The sequence below is a fragment of the Phaseolus vulgaris genome, chromosome 7, assembly GCF_051622355.1.
Source record: "Phaseolus vulgaris cultivar YP4 chromosome 7, ASM5162235v1, whole genome shotgun sequence".
Classification (NCBI taxonomy): Eukaryota; Viridiplantae; Streptophyta; class Magnoliopsida; order Fabales; family Fabaceae; genus Phaseolus; species Phaseolus vulgaris.
The window spans coordinates 49860929-49877422 of NC_143504.1; the positions used below are offsets into that span (position 1 = coordinate 49860929).

General features: G+C 34.2%; 3 protein-coding genes across 4 annotated transcripts; 2 read left to right on the forward strand and 1 right to left on the reverse strand.

Moving 5' to 3' along the window:
• Nucleotides 1–759: 759 nt before the first annotated feature.
• LOC137829862 (uncharacterized) lies at nucleotides 760–1726 on the reverse strand. Its single transcript, XM_068636829.1, has one exon. It carries the CDS (start codon nucleotides 1654–1656, stop codon nucleotides 838–840), a length of 819 nt encoding a protein of 272 aa, XP_068492930.1. The 5' UTR covers nucleotides 1657–1726; the 3' UTR covers nucleotides 760–837.
• Nucleotides 1727–2802: 1076 nt separating this feature from the next.
• On the forward strand, nucleotides 2803–5911 carry LOC137829858 (receptor-like cytosolic serine/threonine-protein kinase RBK2). Of its 2 annotated transcripts, XM_068636825.2 has the most exons (9): nucleotides 2803–3176; nucleotides 3292–3398; nucleotides 3490–3843; nucleotides 3920–4171; nucleotides 4258–4415; nucleotides 4630–4709; nucleotides 4965–5100; nucleotides 5199–5348; nucleotides 5519–5911. In XM_068636825.2, exons 1-9 carry the CDS (start codon nucleotides 3145–3147, stop codon nucleotides 5693–5695), a joined length of 1446 nt encoding a protein of 481 aa, XP_068492926.1. In that variant the 5' UTR covers nucleotides 2803–3144; the 3' UTR covers nucleotides 5696–5911. The 2 variants fall into 2 exon arrangements, with proteins under 2 accessions (XP_068492926.1, XP_090160779.1); XM_090304653.1 differs by lacking the exons at nucleotides 2803–3176; nucleotides 3292–3398 and having other exon boundaries at nucleotides 3728–3866; nucleotides 3961–4171.
• Nucleotides 5912–8736: 2825 nt separating this feature from the next.
• Nucleotides 8737–16138, forward strand: ATG18H (autophagy 18h-like protein). The gene is made up of 9 exons (XM_068636830.2): nucleotides 8737–9383; nucleotides 10162–10605; nucleotides 10914–11354; nucleotides 11663–11908; nucleotides 12171–12965; nucleotides 13047–13222; nucleotides 14984–15114; nucleotides 15325–15639; nucleotides 15833–16138. Exons 1-9 carry the CDS (start codon nucleotides 9213–9215, stop codon nucleotides 15835–15837), a joined length of 2724 nt encoding a protein of 907 aa, XP_068492931.1. The 5' UTR covers nucleotides 8737–9212; the 3' UTR covers nucleotides 15838–16138.
• Nucleotides 16139–16494: the final 356 nt, after the last annotated feature.

Consider the following 16494-nt stretch of genomic DNA (forward strand, 5'->3'; position numbering starts at 1 on the left):
AAATTGAAGTTATGATTAAAGAAAATGAAAGAATGTAGAAGAACTTGATTTGTCATCCATTTATAATATTATTATCATTATAATTATTAACTATTATTATTAAAAATAACCATCTTATTTATTGTTGCGATTTTCACTAATGTTTGTATTATAATTATAATGGTTAACTGTTTCATTTTCATAGAGTTCTCACTAATTTTATTATATTTTATTGTCCCCCATCCTGTTCATAATTCCATCACCAAACAAACAAAATGTACATTAAGAAATAAGAAATTATTTATATACTTTTAATTTAATAAAAGGAAAATTAAAATTAATTTCAATATTAATATTTTTAAAATAATAAACATATCAATACCTAATAGTTAGATTTAGAGTAACTACAAAACATCCTTCAACAATATATATCTCTCATTTTTTTATTCTCCCGTCAATTTTTCATTATTTGAATTTTCAGAATAGGGTTACAAAGTTTTATTAGTTCCATAACTTGTTGTTTTTTCAGACAAAATTCTAGATTGTATGGGACTATGATAAATACTACCACACAAAATTATGTATGTAATTTTTCAAAATTTTCGAGTTGATTCCTTTAAAATCACTAAGTGAATATTTATGTACATAAACACTGTTTTTTCTCCAATAAAAAAATAATTTCACTTATGTTTATGATGTTTATGTACATTTCCAATTTATAGCATCCATCATGCATATTTTTATATTGGGAAATTTAGTAATAAAAGAAAGGATACATAGTAAAATTTACAGTCATAAATATACATTCTCAATAAATACAAAAAGTAGGGCTACCATGTCCGAGCCTCCAACTTAATGTCATGCAATACAAAATCCATACTTATGTAGATGGTGATGACTTCTATGAGCATGATGATGATGTTCAATATGATTCAAAACTTCATGATACTTCATAAATCTATCACTAGAAAAATTCAATCCTTCAATATCAATATTCGTATGGTTATGCCTACTTATCTCTTGAACCACTTCATCATTCTTTTCATATTCCTTTATTAATTTTTCTCTAACTTCTTTTTTTTCTTCTTTTCCATCTTCATCAACTAGCTCTTGTCCTTCCTCCTCTTCCTTCTCCTGAGGCTCCTCCTCCTCCTCTTCTTTTATATTGTCTTCTACACAATAATCTGGAATGAGAAACAATCTCAATCGTCCATCTTCTCTTGTAGCATAGAGAATTTCAGGTCTCCTTATTCTCACTTTGTTAAGTTGCATCCTTCCATTTTCTCTTACTGGTACAAGAATAAAAGTAGGTTGTCCAAGCTTATTTAGTGATGAAATTGGTGGAGGGAAGTTTCCTCCATCCTCCACCAACTTATCGTAATCTTCATCTTCATCTTTAATAATTTCTTTATCAACATCAATTTCATCATTAATATCGATGCTTTGAAAATCAATATCTTTTGTACAAGTTATCAATTTTTCAATATCTTTATCAATATCCTTACTTAATCCAATCCATTTTGGCAATAAAGAAGAATTCAAAACACGCATAGTAATGTTAAAAATGGTAACAAGATCTAATGATAAGAGTTGAATGTGCTTTTTGAACACATGCAAAAGGAAAGAAAATGAAAATGAAAGAAGAATAGGAAAATACAATAGGAAAATTATCACCATATGTATATCAAAACATATAGATAAATTTTTGTACAAGAAATGTACCTATATGTTATTGTGTTTTATGACTGTAAATCTTAAAGATAAGGAAGGTGAGAATATTACAATGATATTCTCACCCTCCACACAGATAGATGGTTATGGTAAGAATGAGGTGAAGAAAGTGGAAAGGAGAAGATTGATGATAACAAAATGGTTATATGAATATAAAACATGACTTGTAGTGATAGAACAAAGTTAACAATTAGCAAATTGTGCCGAGTCCCACTCAGATAGCCCTATGATTACTCCCATAATGGCACATTGCTATTTTTCTTCCGCATTCTCAAACTACATTCTCATCCTCACTTTATTTTTCATGAATAATGCATTGGCTTAAACATGAAAAACTTTAAAAAAAATGTTATGTTTTGCATATTATTTTTCTTGATTTATTTTATTATTGAATGTATGGCTGTCAAATATCTATTTTGAATATTTGAACCTTTTTTAATATTACTCGTGTCCAAAGCAAAACAACAAGTATAAAAGAATTTTCAAATAGATCATAGCAAAAAATATCAAAAATAATATTTTTTTTCCTCACTTAAGCATAAAGTCTGAATATGTACGAACAATATACTCATCATAGGTTTAATTAAAGAGACATAATATAAAATAAAAATCAATAAAAATTAAAATAAAGAAGACAAAATAAAGATTAAACATATATAAAAAAAAAATAACTAAGAATTAGAAAAGACAAAATTAATATTAATTTTCTTATAGAAAGTCTTGTATTCATATTTTTTTTAAACATTAAATGTTTTAATTTTGATATATGTGTTAATTAAGGTATAAAACTGAATAAATATGTATACATGTTTTTTGATATACCAAGATAGAATATCCTTAAGAATTTTCAATCAAAATAAAATGTAAATCTGATATGTTTATAAGATAATAATTAAAGTGAGACCAAAATTTATAGTAATTAACTAATTATTATTGAGGAAAAAGGCAATTTATATCCTCTAATTTTATCTAAAATCACTGATAAGACACTTGATTAATTTGGTTTGTTAATGCAAAAGGATTGAGTAGATATAAAATAAATAAATAAAAGTAACCCTAATAAAACTAATGGTGGGTTCTACTCCAACCTTTGTTCGTCGTAAGTAAGTGGTTCACTTGGCTTTTTCTGTCTGTAACGTTCTCGTTTGTGGTTGGTTGAGAGCACATATCGCCACAAAGTGCAAACCTTTCGTTTCTGTTGTTTGTCCCTGTCACAACACAATATGCTCTCATCTCATCAATGTCTAATGCAATCTAATCTAATCTAATTAATCCTTCTCTTTCTGACTTCCATTATGAATTTCATTCATCTGCATCACTGCACTTTCTAAAGCCTACAAACAAATAAAATACGTCTTATTATTTAACAAAAGGGCCTCTGAGTTTCCCTATCATCAAGTTGTATCCGCTCTCTTTTGCCTTTTCTTCTCTTTCATGGCCAATCCCACGCTAGAACAGTGTTTAAGGTATTCACGTCCCTTCTTCTTCTTCCTAAATGTTGCCCTGAAAGCATGCAAAATTAATATCCACTTTTGTTTACAATTTCTATATTATGAGATATTATGTGACATGCATTTACAGGGACGATGAAAAAGACAATCTGAATAAACCGAAAAGGGTTTCACTTGGTGAAGCTTTACATCTTAAACCCAAAGAAGAACATTTGTCTTGCTCATCTTCTGCTCATGGTTCTTTTCAATTCCTCAACTTTCATCCCAATTGGGAAGACTCAAGACTTCTCTTGCTTTATGCTCATGATTTTCATTTTTATGTTCCTAGACTTGAGGCATTTAGAAGAGGAGAAAGAGAAAGAAAATATTGCATCACCAAGAGGAACCTTAGAAGTATGCATGAATGACTTTGACTTTGACTCTCCACCATTAGCTAAACGGGAAGCCAGTTGTTCAAGCACAAGGGCACACAATAACTGGAGTAATTTTTTCAAACTTCTGAAAAAGAAATCTTTTAAGCGGCTAGGGTCCCTCACCCATTTTATTTCTCCAAAGATACCAAAGTGGAAAAGCAGAAGTAGTAGAGAAAGTCATGTTTTAAGTAAGCTATACAACTTCAACTCTTCGTGGGTCACTTTCAACCCTTCTGACCTCAGAAAAGCGACCCACAATTTTGACAGTGGTATGAAACCTCACCCTAACTAGGTCAGAATTCGATTCTAATACTCATTTTTTACTCTTATGTGATCGGTTTGTAGAAAATATAATTGGAAGAGGTGGTTTTGCTGATGTTTACAAGGGGTGTCTCCAAGATGGACAGTTAATAGCTGTGAAGAAATTGAATAAAGGAACCACAGAGGAAAAAACCGCGGGCTTTCTATCTGAGCTAGGTGTAATCGCTCATGTTGACCACCGTAATACTGCCAAGCTAGTTGGATGTTGTGTAGAAGGAGAAATGCAACTTGTCTTTGAGCTATCTACACTAGGAAGTTTAGGATCTCTTCTTCATGGTTAGTACCTAGTTTGATTGCAGTATCCTCGTACCTGAAAGTTGTTATTATCTATTTCATGTTTATTTTGTCATTATGTATTCCAGGTTCAGATAAAAACAAATTAGATTGGAGTAAAAGGTATAAAATTGCTCTGGGAATAGCTGATGGTCTCCTCTATCTGCATGAGAGTTGTCACAGACGAATCATTCACAGAGATATTAAGGCAGAGAATATTCTACTCACGGAGAATTTTGAGCCACAGGTTTCTAATAAACTTCATTTGAACTTGTTGCAACTTTGACACATGAAACATGCTCCATGTTTGTGCTAATTTGTTAAATGTTTTCTTTGATGACTTGTTGATACATTTTGTGTTATACTACTAAACTAGATCAACAACAGTCTCTTAATAAGGTTGTATACATTCCCGGTTGTGTTTTATACATCACTTCCTTAATAATTGAATTGTTTTCCAGATATGTGATTTTGGGCTTGCAAAGTGGTTACCCGAACAATGGACTCACTATAATGTATCAAAATTTGAAGGCACATTTGGGTATGTAAATAATTTTTTTTACTAATCATAGAGTTCTTTAAGTCGGTATTTTCAATCTGTTTTTCAAAGCTTTGTCTTTGTGAAACAGTGAAAAGTGTTGTTAAACTAGTTTTTGTTTACATTGTGTACTATACAAATATTTAAAAACAAAACTAAACAAGGGAATTTTTTCAATTAAAAAAGAAAGAGAAAAAGTGATCAGAGTTTAGGTTCTGATGATGATTTAATAAATTCCCCTGATGAATCACTTGACAGTTATTTTGCCCCTGAATATTTCATGCACGGAATAGTAGATGAAAAAACTGATGTTTATTCATTTGGGGTCCTACTTTTGGAGATCATAACGGGGAGACCAGCCGTGGATCATTTGCAGCAAAATATTGTGATATGGGTAAATCATTTTCCTAGAATGCGATATCTATTCTGGCACTGCATGCATGCATGTGAGAGGCCTTAGCTTTTTGTACTTTCTTGATATGTGTATGACAGGCAAAACCTTTGCTTAACGGCAATCATATCAAGGACCTTATTGATCCTTCTCTAGGTGATGATTATGATCGAGGACAGTTGGGTTGTTTAGTTATAACTGCATCACTTTGTATTGAACAAACTCCTCTCTTACGCCCCAGAATGAGGCAGGCAAGTTGTATACATCACATTACCATTACAATGTTTAACTCTTCTAGTTTTATAACACTAGAGATTGGATATGCAGTGAGAATTAAGAAAGGGACAAAGAATGGTGAAAAGAACAAAAATTGTACAAATTCATAAAAGATTGATCATACGTTTCTTTGATGGATATGCAGATTGTCACACTACTAAGAGGTGATAAGCACCTTATGCAATTTCCAAGAGCAAGGGGAAATAGACCTCTCGAAAGAACATACTCAGAAGAGCTGTTAGATGCGCACGAATACAACTCAACAAAATATCTAACACAACTCAAGCGGCATCAAGAAATTGCATTGGGTATGGAGAGCTAAGGACATTGTTAGTTTTTAGGACTACAAAAGATGTATAAAATTCTCAAGGCAAACTTCCATGAAGTCCATACCATGGAAATTATACATTCATAAACTTTGCACAATTAGCTCCCATGGTTTTATCTGTAAAATATTAAAGGCTACCTGGATTTCAATGGACCAACTTGTATATATAAATGTTATGCGTGTGATAATATCAGCACTTTGCCAAGACAACCTTTGATGTATACACATGTATAAGTAACGCCAATCTTTTGATGTTCTTATTCATGACTTGGTGTATGTTTGTGGCTATGAAATCGAACATTGATCACCATAAACAAACCACTCTAATAAATTGCTTATGTATATACTATCATGCCTTACTATACTACATTATGCATGTTCATACAAACTGCACAATGAGTCAACCAAAAAAACCAGAACTCTGCAATGCTTCTTCATGGGATATAATAGTGTTTTTACATTGGTCCATTGTCTAACATATTATGATTTCCCCTTCTAGCCAGCTGAATATTAATATTAATCATCCTTCCTCTGGCTCATGTCTAACTTTCAATTCTTGGTTCCATTGATTATTTAATCTTTGTTATTCTCAGCTACACATATACCTGCAAAAAATAAAAACAACTTTTGGACTAGAAAGTCTGAGTTTTATTTAACTCTCACTGCATTGTTGACAGATATTTTGTTTACTTTTTCAGAATCATCGAATCCATGTTTATATATCAACAAGATTATACTGTTTTAGCCTCATCCCTCTCTTTCAACTAATGTCATCCCTCTGTTGCAATTAATTTGACTACCATGCTCACGGTTGCTTTCATGGTTATGCTATCCAGATTATTGTTGCAACCTGCGCATTCCCATATTGCCTCTCCATATTTTGAAACAGTGTTAGCCAGCCCACAACCCTCACTTGTTGTTGCAGTTAGCCCTCTCGGTTGCTTCTAACTATGACGGATGTCTCCATCCATTCTGTTTTTCCTTAACAAAGTAGGCTTTTACAACAATGTTCTAATTATATACCAATCAATATCAGAAACTAACTTTTGGATTTTCACACTTCATCTATACACATATACTCTGTAAACATCACATAATAGCTATCTACACTCTTCTCCAGATCATATTCCCTTTTTGGTTTAATTTCATTAGATAAAATTGTTGAAAGTGAGTTAGCTTGAATATGATGTACATTCCCCAACCCATATACACACATGACTCACACACGAACAACTATCTTTCACCCAATCAAGTTCTCAAGAAAGATAGGTGATCACCAAAGGACACACTTAAATACAAAATCTTTCTTAACCAAAACTTTCCTTTAATAATATATTAAGAACTGAGCATCTTCACATCACTGCTCATATTACAATCCCAACATCTTTGATTTTTCTTCGTAGCCACTCTATAGCATGAGTTTACATGCAAAATATTGTGCAAAGGGTACCTTCACTCTCTATGTTAAACACAATTGTATCTTCCCCATTGTAATTATCATCCAGTTTTGTATAAATACAAAGTTGATAGAGAGGGAGCACATGGCTCGGTGGATAGAGTACTGGGTAGGCGAAAACTAAGGTTGACACCAAATTTAAACTTTTAAGGGGAGGGTCAGTTTTAAAGTTGCAAACAATTAGTTTTAAATCTGCACTTGTTGTCCATAAATTGATAGTTATCGATCCATGAATCATAAATTTCTTAGTATCACTTGGTTCTTCTGTGTTTGTCAATTCATGTTATAATCTTCTATATTTTTCATTATAATATTTATATATCTAATTATTTTTCACTATTTTTTATTTATTTTGACATAATAATTGATAGATGCCACGACTATTTTAACTTTCAATTTTGTATTAATGGTTATAAATTTTGTTTAAATCTCTCTTTATTAATGGTTATATATATATATATATATATATATATATATAGATAGATAGATAGAAAGAAATGGATAGATAGATACAGTAGAAGTCGAAAAGGCTACAGAAAGCATGTGTTTGTATTGATGAGTGGTAAGTAATGTAACATCTTGGCAGATTAAGAAACATTAAATTTTATTATTAATAATTTTAATTAACAATAACAAAATCACGCGCCTAATAATTTTCTTTGCAAAATACCCATAAACGTAGGACCTCTTTGGTATTTATTTTCAAAGAAAATGCACATTTTAAATGAAGGAGATGTTCGTAAAAAAATTGTAATATACGCATAAATTTGTATAAATAAATAAATAAAAAAACTATTTTAGTTTTAAAAAAAAAGTGTATGGTATAATTAGTTTAATGAAGTAAGCTTATAGATCATAGATTACAAAAATGTTTTACATTGAAATGGGGCATAAATAATGGACATGAAGGATGGTGAAAAGATAAGGCAGGAATTTGGGGATTTGCGTGGGCTTAGGGTACCCCCCCTATTGCCAATTCTATACATAACCCTAAATAATCTGGTTTGAAAAAAAAAATGATTCCCGAGGTGGATTTACATCCACTCTAACTATACCTACAATTACGACTCAATTATTATTGTCACTTTCTTGGTAAACAAGTTGATGTTGGAAGAGCAATAAAATTTATTTTAATTAGGTTCGCATCTAGTTTAAGATATTCCCACGCCTTGTCCGTTTGGTAATCAACATGCCGTGTGGACTCTATTTTTTACGACAAATTATACTTCATAATCAATTTATAAAAAACTAGAAAAAAATCTGCAGAGAGAAAAACATGTGATACAGTAATCGATATGACAAATAAATAAATAAATACAATTTGTTTTCATAAGAATATTATATAATTCTTTTTTAATTCCGGAAGGTATCCCTACAAACTTGCGTATCAGAATTCTCCCCTAAACTTGCTCGTAACTCGATAACGCCCCAATCTTATACCATCAAAATACCACACGCACGATACACACGACCTCGGCATTGTAATGTCCAATTTGCCCCTCACACTCATCCACCAATAATTTGCTTCCAAGCATTCAATTACCAACCAAACCGTCCTTTCCATTCACCAAACCCCTTTGATTTTGCTTTGCAATATAAATAATAATAATAATATTAATATTATTATTATTATTTTATAAGTGTGATTATGAGTTGAAAAAGAAGAGGAAGAGATGAAGGGGTGGATGGTAATTTGGAGCGAAGTTGAAGTTTGAAAGCAGAAGAAAGGGACGTAACGGGGATTTTGGAAAATGTCATGGGAGCGAAGTGGCAATAGTGAAATAAGAGTTGAGATTAGCACCAAGCAGAAGCAGAGTAGCGCTGAGTCTAAAGTCTAAACGGAAGAAAGAGAGAGAAGAGGAACCGTCTTCGTTAAGGTCAAATTTCATCAACCACCAACTAACACGTAACGCCGGAGTCCTCCGCCGCCGCGCACGGCGAATCCTGACGCCTCTCAATTTATGCTATATTCGATCGCCTGCGTTCCGCGACTCTCGTCGACGGAATTCCCGGTCACTCACCGGTGGCCCGTGGAAAATCGTTTAATTCCTTATTATGAAGAATCAGACCAAGGACAACGGTGGCAGCAAGAGCAGCAATGGATTCGTTCCTTCTTCCTTCAAGTTCATATCGTCTTGCATTAAGACAGCCTCCTCCGGCGTCCGTTCCGCCGGGGCCTCCGTCGCCGCCTCCATATCTGGCGAAGGACACGACCGCAAAGACCAGGTAGCATTTTTGCGTGAGTGCTACTCTTCGAAACTTGTCAGTTGATGTTGCCTCCTGAAATTGCGATTTGTGAATGCTGTTGAAAACTGACAAGTCAAACATGCGTGAGTTTTGAGCTTTGTTCATTGAGGAAAATTTAGTGCGGCAAAAATTTGCTTATGCTGGGATGTCTTTCTGGAGATAATTTTTTTTTTGTTTAGACACTGTCTCCAATCTCGCGATTCAACTGTTTGTCGCTATTTCATGTGTTTTGTCTCTAACATTGGAATTGGATTTATTCTGGATTATTGACCGAAGCTAAGAGCTTAATCCATATGGCTATGTCTATGCAATTCCATTCCGATAGTTTTTGTTTATTTCTGTCCTTTGGTTTCGTATGAAGAGGCATTGAATATTCTGGTTAACAATAGCAATTTCTCTAACTCCAAAAAATTGAAGAGATGTTATTTTGTTTGTTTTATTTTTTTCATTATTGCAGAACATGATTAATTTGAGACTGGTTTGTTTGATGATAATGGAGTAGTTAAACAACTTTCAACGGGCCTTGTAATTGCGGATAGGGTTAACGTAGGATATAGAATAGGCATTATATGTGTTGGTTATTCGAAGCACTCACTGTGGTCTGGCACTACCGAGTAATTTACGGATCCCAATTGTAGTGTTGGAATTGTAGTTTGATCAATACTACCCTGTGGCGAACTTCACGATTGCTCTCCAGCTGTAACCTTATTACTTATGAATGGAGTCAGAAATATTTACCTCTTTATTTGTGAAACAGGTGCTTTGGGCTTGCTTTGACAGGCTAGAACTAAGTCCGTCTTCTTTCAAGCATGTCCTCTTGCTTGGTTATTCCAATGGCTTTCAAGTTCTTGACGTGGAAGATGCCTCTAGTGTCAGGGAACTTGTCTCGAGACGTGATGATCCAGTTTCTTTTTTACAGATGCAGCCTGTCCCTACAAAATCAGAAGGTTGTGAAGGATTTGGAGCATCACACCCTTTACTGTTGGTTGTTGCATGTGACAAATCAAAGATCCCCGGTAAAATGCTAAATGTAAGAGATGGCCATAATGAAGCTCAAGCAGAAAATATTGTTAGCTCAGCTACAGCAGTTCGGTTTTACTCATTAAGGTCCCATACCTATGTTCATGCTCTGAGATTTCGTTCAACTGTATACATGGTTAGATGCAGTCCTCGAATAGTGGCTGTTGGTCTAGCTACACAAGTAAGTTGTTTTGACTTGAGTACTTCTTCAATTTGTTTGTAGCACTTACATTGTTAGTTGTGAAAAAAAATACATGTTACTTTGTTGAGGAAGTTTAGCATATGATTGTTTTGGGAGATTATGGGCAGGTCTTATCAATTTCCTTGGACATATTGCAACTTTGCAGGTTAATGATAGATTATCCTGTCATGTAATGGATCAATTATGTATACTATTTATAATTTCATTGTAGTACAGCAACCTAGCTTGCTATTGCCATTGGTAAAATCTGTCTAATTTTGTTTTCTTCATTTATACTTTCCTCGCAGATATATTGTTTTGATGCTCTTACTCTTGAGAATAAATTCAGTGTTCTTACTTACCCCGTACCTCAGTTGGGAGGACAAGGAATGATTGGGGTTAATGTTGGCTACGGTCCTATGGCTGTAGGGCCCCGTTGGTTAGCTTATGCTTCAAACAGCCCATTGTTGTCAAACACTGGTCGCTTGAGTCCTCAGAGTCTTACTCCTCCCGCAGGCAGCCCATCAACATCACCCAGCAGTGGAAACTTGGTAGCTCGATATGCCATGGAATCTAGCAAGCATTTGGCTGCAGGGCTGATCAATCTTAGTGATATGGGATACAAAACATTGTCTAAATACTATCAAGATCTAATACCTGATGGATCTAGCTCTCCTGTATCATCAAACTCAAGTTGGAAAGTTAGTCGATTTGCATCAAATTCTACAGAAACTGATACAGCTGGAATGGTGAGTATTATATTTGGTGACAACTTAACACGTTATAGTATGATTTTATTTTGCAATGTGCTGGACCCTGACTAGATATTTTCTTTCTTAAAGTAATATTGGCATCTGTATTACAATTTGCATGAGATCATCTATTGGTTCAGCTTAGCCATAGAAGAAGAATTTTATAAGGTAGTTAATAGCCCTGAGTATTTTGCTGTAGTCTTTTCTCTTTCCTTGATCTTCTTTTAATCATTGTTTTATGTCAGTTGAAACAGGAAAGTAATCATTCTATATGCTTTTTGATTAGTATTTCTCATCCATTGCAGGTTGTTGTCAAGGACTTTGTTTCTAGAGCTGTTGTGGCACAATTTAGGGCTCATACTAGTCCAATATCTGCTTTATGTTTTGACCCAAGTGGGACACTTTTAGTTACAGCCTCAATTCATGGCAACAACATTAATATATTTCGAATTATGCCATCCTGCTCAAGGAATGGATCGGGTTCTCAAAGCAGTGATTGGAGCTGTTCACATGTGCACCTTTACAAGCTCCACCGTGGCATGACATCTGCGGTATGCTTCTATTCTCACTGTTTCTTTAACGCCTTTTATGTTTAGAGCCCAAATTTGATAAACTGTTAGTATGAAGCTTTTTATACTATCATCTAATGATGTGTTGACACATTATTGAAAGAGTTACATTTTTGAGGTACGAAGTTCATTACTAATTTGGAAGTATATGTTTGGATGACAGTGTAAATAACAGGATATCAAAATTAAATTCTTATGTGTATTTGCTTGGGAAGGGCTTTACTTAATTGTGCATATTGTACAGGTAATACAAGATATTTGTTTTAGCCATTACAGTCATTGGGTTGCCATCATTTCCTCCAAGGGAACTTGTCATATTTTTGTTCTTGCTCCTTTTGGTGGTGAGACAGTTCTTAAGATGAACGATCAAGACACAGATGGGCCTGCTCTTTTACCAATTTTTCCTCTACCATGGTGGTTCACTCCACATTTCACCGTAAATCACCAGCAGTTGAGCATGACACCCCCACCTCCGGTTGTTCTTTCGGTGGTTAGCAGAATAAAGAATAGTAATGCCGGATGGCTCAATACAGTTAGTAATGCGGCATCTTCTGCAGCAGGGAAAGTTCCAATTCCATCTGGTGCTGTTTCTGCTGTCTTTCACAGTTCCATTCCTCACGTTTCACAGAATGCATACTCAAAAATTCATGCTATGGAGCACTTACTAGTTTATACCCCTTCTGGTCATTTAATTCAATATAAATTATTATCGCCATTGGCGGCAGAGTCAAGTGAAACTACTTTAAGAACAGCCCCAGTTCCATTAGCACAGATACAAGAGGAAGATTTGCGTGTGAAGGTTGAACCTGTTCAGTGGTGGGATGTCTGTAGGAGATATGATTGGCCAGAAAAAGAGGTTTGTGTACCGGGGAATACTGTTGGTGGACTGGAAGCTGCAGAAATGATTTTGGATAATTCAGATTATGAAGTTAATAGCATCGGGAGCAATAATTCTATAAAACTTAATAAACAATGTCATTTCTCAAATGCAGAGGTACATATAAGCTCTGGACGGATACCAATTTGGCAGGAGTCCCAGGTAATCATTTGATTTCTGTGCTGAACATTGTACAACATTCTTTATTCTTTCATACAAACTATTTCTTGCTCAATTTTTTAGGTGTCTCTCTTTGTGATGAGTCCTTTGGAAGCTGGAGTGCCAGATTCATATGAACTTAGTACAAGAGGAGAAATTGAAATAGAGAATATTCCCGCTAATGAGATTGAAATAAAACAGAAAGATCTGTTGCCCATCTTCGACCATTTCCACAGAATTCAGTCTACCTGGGGTGACAGGTAAAATTACTTTTCTGCCTTATCGCAGTTGGTCCACTCGATATTATGTCTTACGGAAACTATCCATTTAGAAAAGTTCCACTCTAGATGCATTCAATTTAAATATCAGGCTCTCAGATTTTCTGCACTATGAATATATTTGAGTCTCCTCTTTCTGAGTTGTCAAAGATTAATTTTTAAGTTACAATTAACGCCCGGCTTTGTTCTCTGCTGCTCTGGATTGGATTGGATTTTTAATAAATAAATAAAGATTTTTGATGGACTAAAATAAATTAATGAATTTTTTTATCTGATTCTTATATAATCCAAAATAAAATTGATCCAATCCATCCGGCTTACCACCCTTAATCAGTACTCCTCTAAAGTTTCACCTTGTCTAAATGTGAACAAAATGTAGTAGCAAAAATTAAAACTCCACCAGGGCTTCATTGCGTTATACATAACCAAAATCCTCTTTTTACATCATTAACAGCAAAGTCAGAAGGTGATGAAGGTTCTGATAGATTGGATGATAAGGTCCCTGTTTGTAATGGCACCCAAAAGTGTGGACACGGGTTATAGGTCTATGCAACCGCATGCTTTTGTCCATGTACCAGCTGGACTTGGCTCATTGCTAGCCAAAGAGTCAAATGCAATACTTTTCTTTAAAACCCACTCTTTTTTAGTGATTTGGACTTGGCTCATAGGTCAAAAGATTGACCCGGATTCTGTAATTCCAATCTGGCTCTCCACCCTCTGTTTCACATGCCGTTCTTTTTTATACTTCTTGTGCTTGCAATTCAAAGGATCATTTACCTCTAATAAATTCTGCGGTGGTTCTTATATTGTAACTTACTCTTTACTGATCAGCGTGCATAACTTACTCTTTACCATGACTGAAATGCTTCTTCCAATGGTAGTGTGTTCCCCGGAATTTCCTCACTTCACCCTCGCCTCTTTTTCTTTCTTCAGTTCTTCTGTTGTTGTTCTTGATTATTTTCTTGGTTGTTCAAGAACACCGTCATTGTAGAGCTTATCCTCTCAATGCAAATGCAGCATGCCACAATATTTTCTCCTCCCTGCTTACTCCAATGGTTCTAAGCTACAGATCTAGTTTCAGCACCACCTATAACCTTCCCTCCTATCAAATATTGGCATCATTTTCATGAACAATTCCTACAAAAGTCAAAGATCAGAACTCGCATACTAATTAATAAACTTAATCAGAATTAAATAAAGAAAACTGTCTGACTTACAGAACCTCCGTTGTCTGCATCTCCTAACCCTCTTACAAATGACAAGATGATCTCTCTTCCCTCCCCTCTTATTTTCTGGCTGCATACTTTATTTATTTAACCAACTAACAAAACTAATGGGTACCTATCACTTTGCTTAATTTTTATTTTAAAGTTCTACGTGGAGATGCTTTAAATTTAAAAATATAATTAGGAAGTAATGGGACTTTGAAACATCCCATTTGTGTCATGCTGCTATTTATGTTATTTTTCCTATTTATTTCCCTTTTTTTTTAAATTGTTTATATATGGAGTCTATATAGGGATGGTTTTATTGTGGGGGTTTAAACTTTAACTTTTACTTGGTTCTCTGTTTACTGGCCAATGATATTGAGTGTGATGTTTTGGGGACCGATGTTTACTTGTCATTTGTTTTGAATTTAATTTTGGAGGGTTTTTTCATCTTTGTTGTACTTTTTGTCTGAAATTTGAAAACATCTGCACAACCGTCCATGCATATGCTAACTAATTCCACAATTTTTGTCAGAGGTATTGTTATGGGACGATGCTCTAGCTCTTCGTCTGATTCACATGGAGCCGAGGAGAAGTTGTCAGAAGAAGCTGTAATTTTCAATTCAAAATTGACGGTACCTGGTCTAGCTGAAAAGACATTCGTTGGTAAGATAAGCAATACAATGTGAAATCTTCCGGGTTATATTTTTTAGTGAACTATGTAATTATCTCAGACTTCTCAAGATTTTTTTCTTCTAATAACTTGTCTATTAGTAAGATTAATTTCAAGAACAGAGAGGTGGTTGTGTTGGCATCATCTCTCTACCTCTTTTAAGCCACAAAAGTCAACTGTTGACACAAATTATGTTTCAACAGGTGCCTCAGGTTTTGCGGATGCTATAACTGCAAAAGTTAAATCATCAAATCATGATAAAGCCAGTGACAGTTTCAATTCAAGTTCTAGTGGCTGTGATTTGAATATGAATGTTATTTGTGAGGAGTCAATACGTGACTCACCAGACTTTGAGCAATTTTTTCAAGAAGGTTATTGTAAAGCATCAGTTGACTGTCATGAATCAACAGAAGTTATAACTGAAGTGGATTGTAGCAGTCCATGTGGCAGGGAAAAATCTGATGAAGATGGTGATATTGATGACATGCTTGGTGATGTATTTGACTTCTCTGAAGAAGGTATGAATCTGAAGCAGGTTCCTTTTTTATTTCAATGATATTCAGCTTATCCATAGTTGCTCTGTTTGTGCACGTAGTGTGTGTGGCACTTGATGATGTGCATAAAAAGAACACAAGATATTGAAAATGTTTTCATTCTTCTTGTCGGTTTGGTTTTTATTTTTCTTAAAACTACAGAATGCTTGTGTTGCAGGTTGACGATTACTAATTTTATGTTTGCCTCCCTCTGAACTGCTGTAAATTGGTACTGTAAAGGAGAAATTAATTGACCAATGCAGGTGATTTCCTTGCAACAAGCTAAATGCTACTGACCATTAATTCAAGGAATTTGTTGTTCTTCCCTTTCAATATTCCTTCCCAGTTCAATTATTCTTCTCACCTTCTAATTTCATGTAAATGATGTATATTGAAATTCAAAACTACAAATTATTTGTGTGGGTTCAGGGTGGGTTCTGTACGTGTGTATTATATTTTTTTTTATTCACAGTTCATTGCTTTACCCTGCTCTCTTATGTTTCATTCATGCTGGGTTATTTATATTTCTCGTCAGTCTTTGCTTAATTTAAGAGATTCATTTTGTCCATTGCAAAATAGTTTCTTGATCTTGAAGAGTATCAACTTCAACATACCTCAATATCCTGTTTATATTCTTCTCTCCTTAATAGAACATGAGACCAGACATATAAGTATATTAGAACTACTTTTCGTATCCTATTATTCGTATAAGCCCAATAGAAGTTTTGTTGGATCTTTTTATAATTAACACAATCTTAATTATCTTCTGGATCAGTTATTTTTTCACAAAAGTATCCTTATCAATAATTTCCCCAAGTTCGATAAACAGTTGCTAGAATT

Bases quoted from the DNA above. Each gene is read 5' to 3' on its own strand.
- LOC137829862 (XM_068636829.1), bottom strand. From the start codon at position 1,656: ATGGTGATAATTTTCCTATTGTATTTTCCTATTCTTCTTTCATTTTCA.
- LOC137829858 (XM_068636825.2), top strand. From the start codon at position 3,145: ATGGCCAATCCCACGCTAGAACAGTGTTTAAG. The intron at 4,172-4,257 runs GTTAGTACCTAG...TATGTATTCCAG, and splicing joins TTTAGGATCTCTTCTTCATG to GTTCAGATAAAAACAAATTA. The intron at 5,101-5,198 runs GTAAATCATTTT...TGTGTATGACAG, and splicing joins AGCAAAATATTGTGATATGG to GCAAAACCTTTGCTTAACGG.
- ATG18H (XM_068636830.2), top strand. From the start codon at position 9,213: ATGAAGAATCAGACCAAGGACAACGGTGGCAGCAAGAGCAGCAATGGA. The intron at 10,606-10,913 runs GTAAGTTGTTTT...CTTTCCTCGCAG, and splicing joins CTGTTGGTCTAGCTACACAA to ATATATTGTTTTGATGCTCT. The intron at 12,966-13,046 runs GTAATCATTTGA...TCAATTTTTTAG, and splicing joins CAATTTGGCAGGAGTCCCAG to GTGTCTCTCTTTGTGATGAG.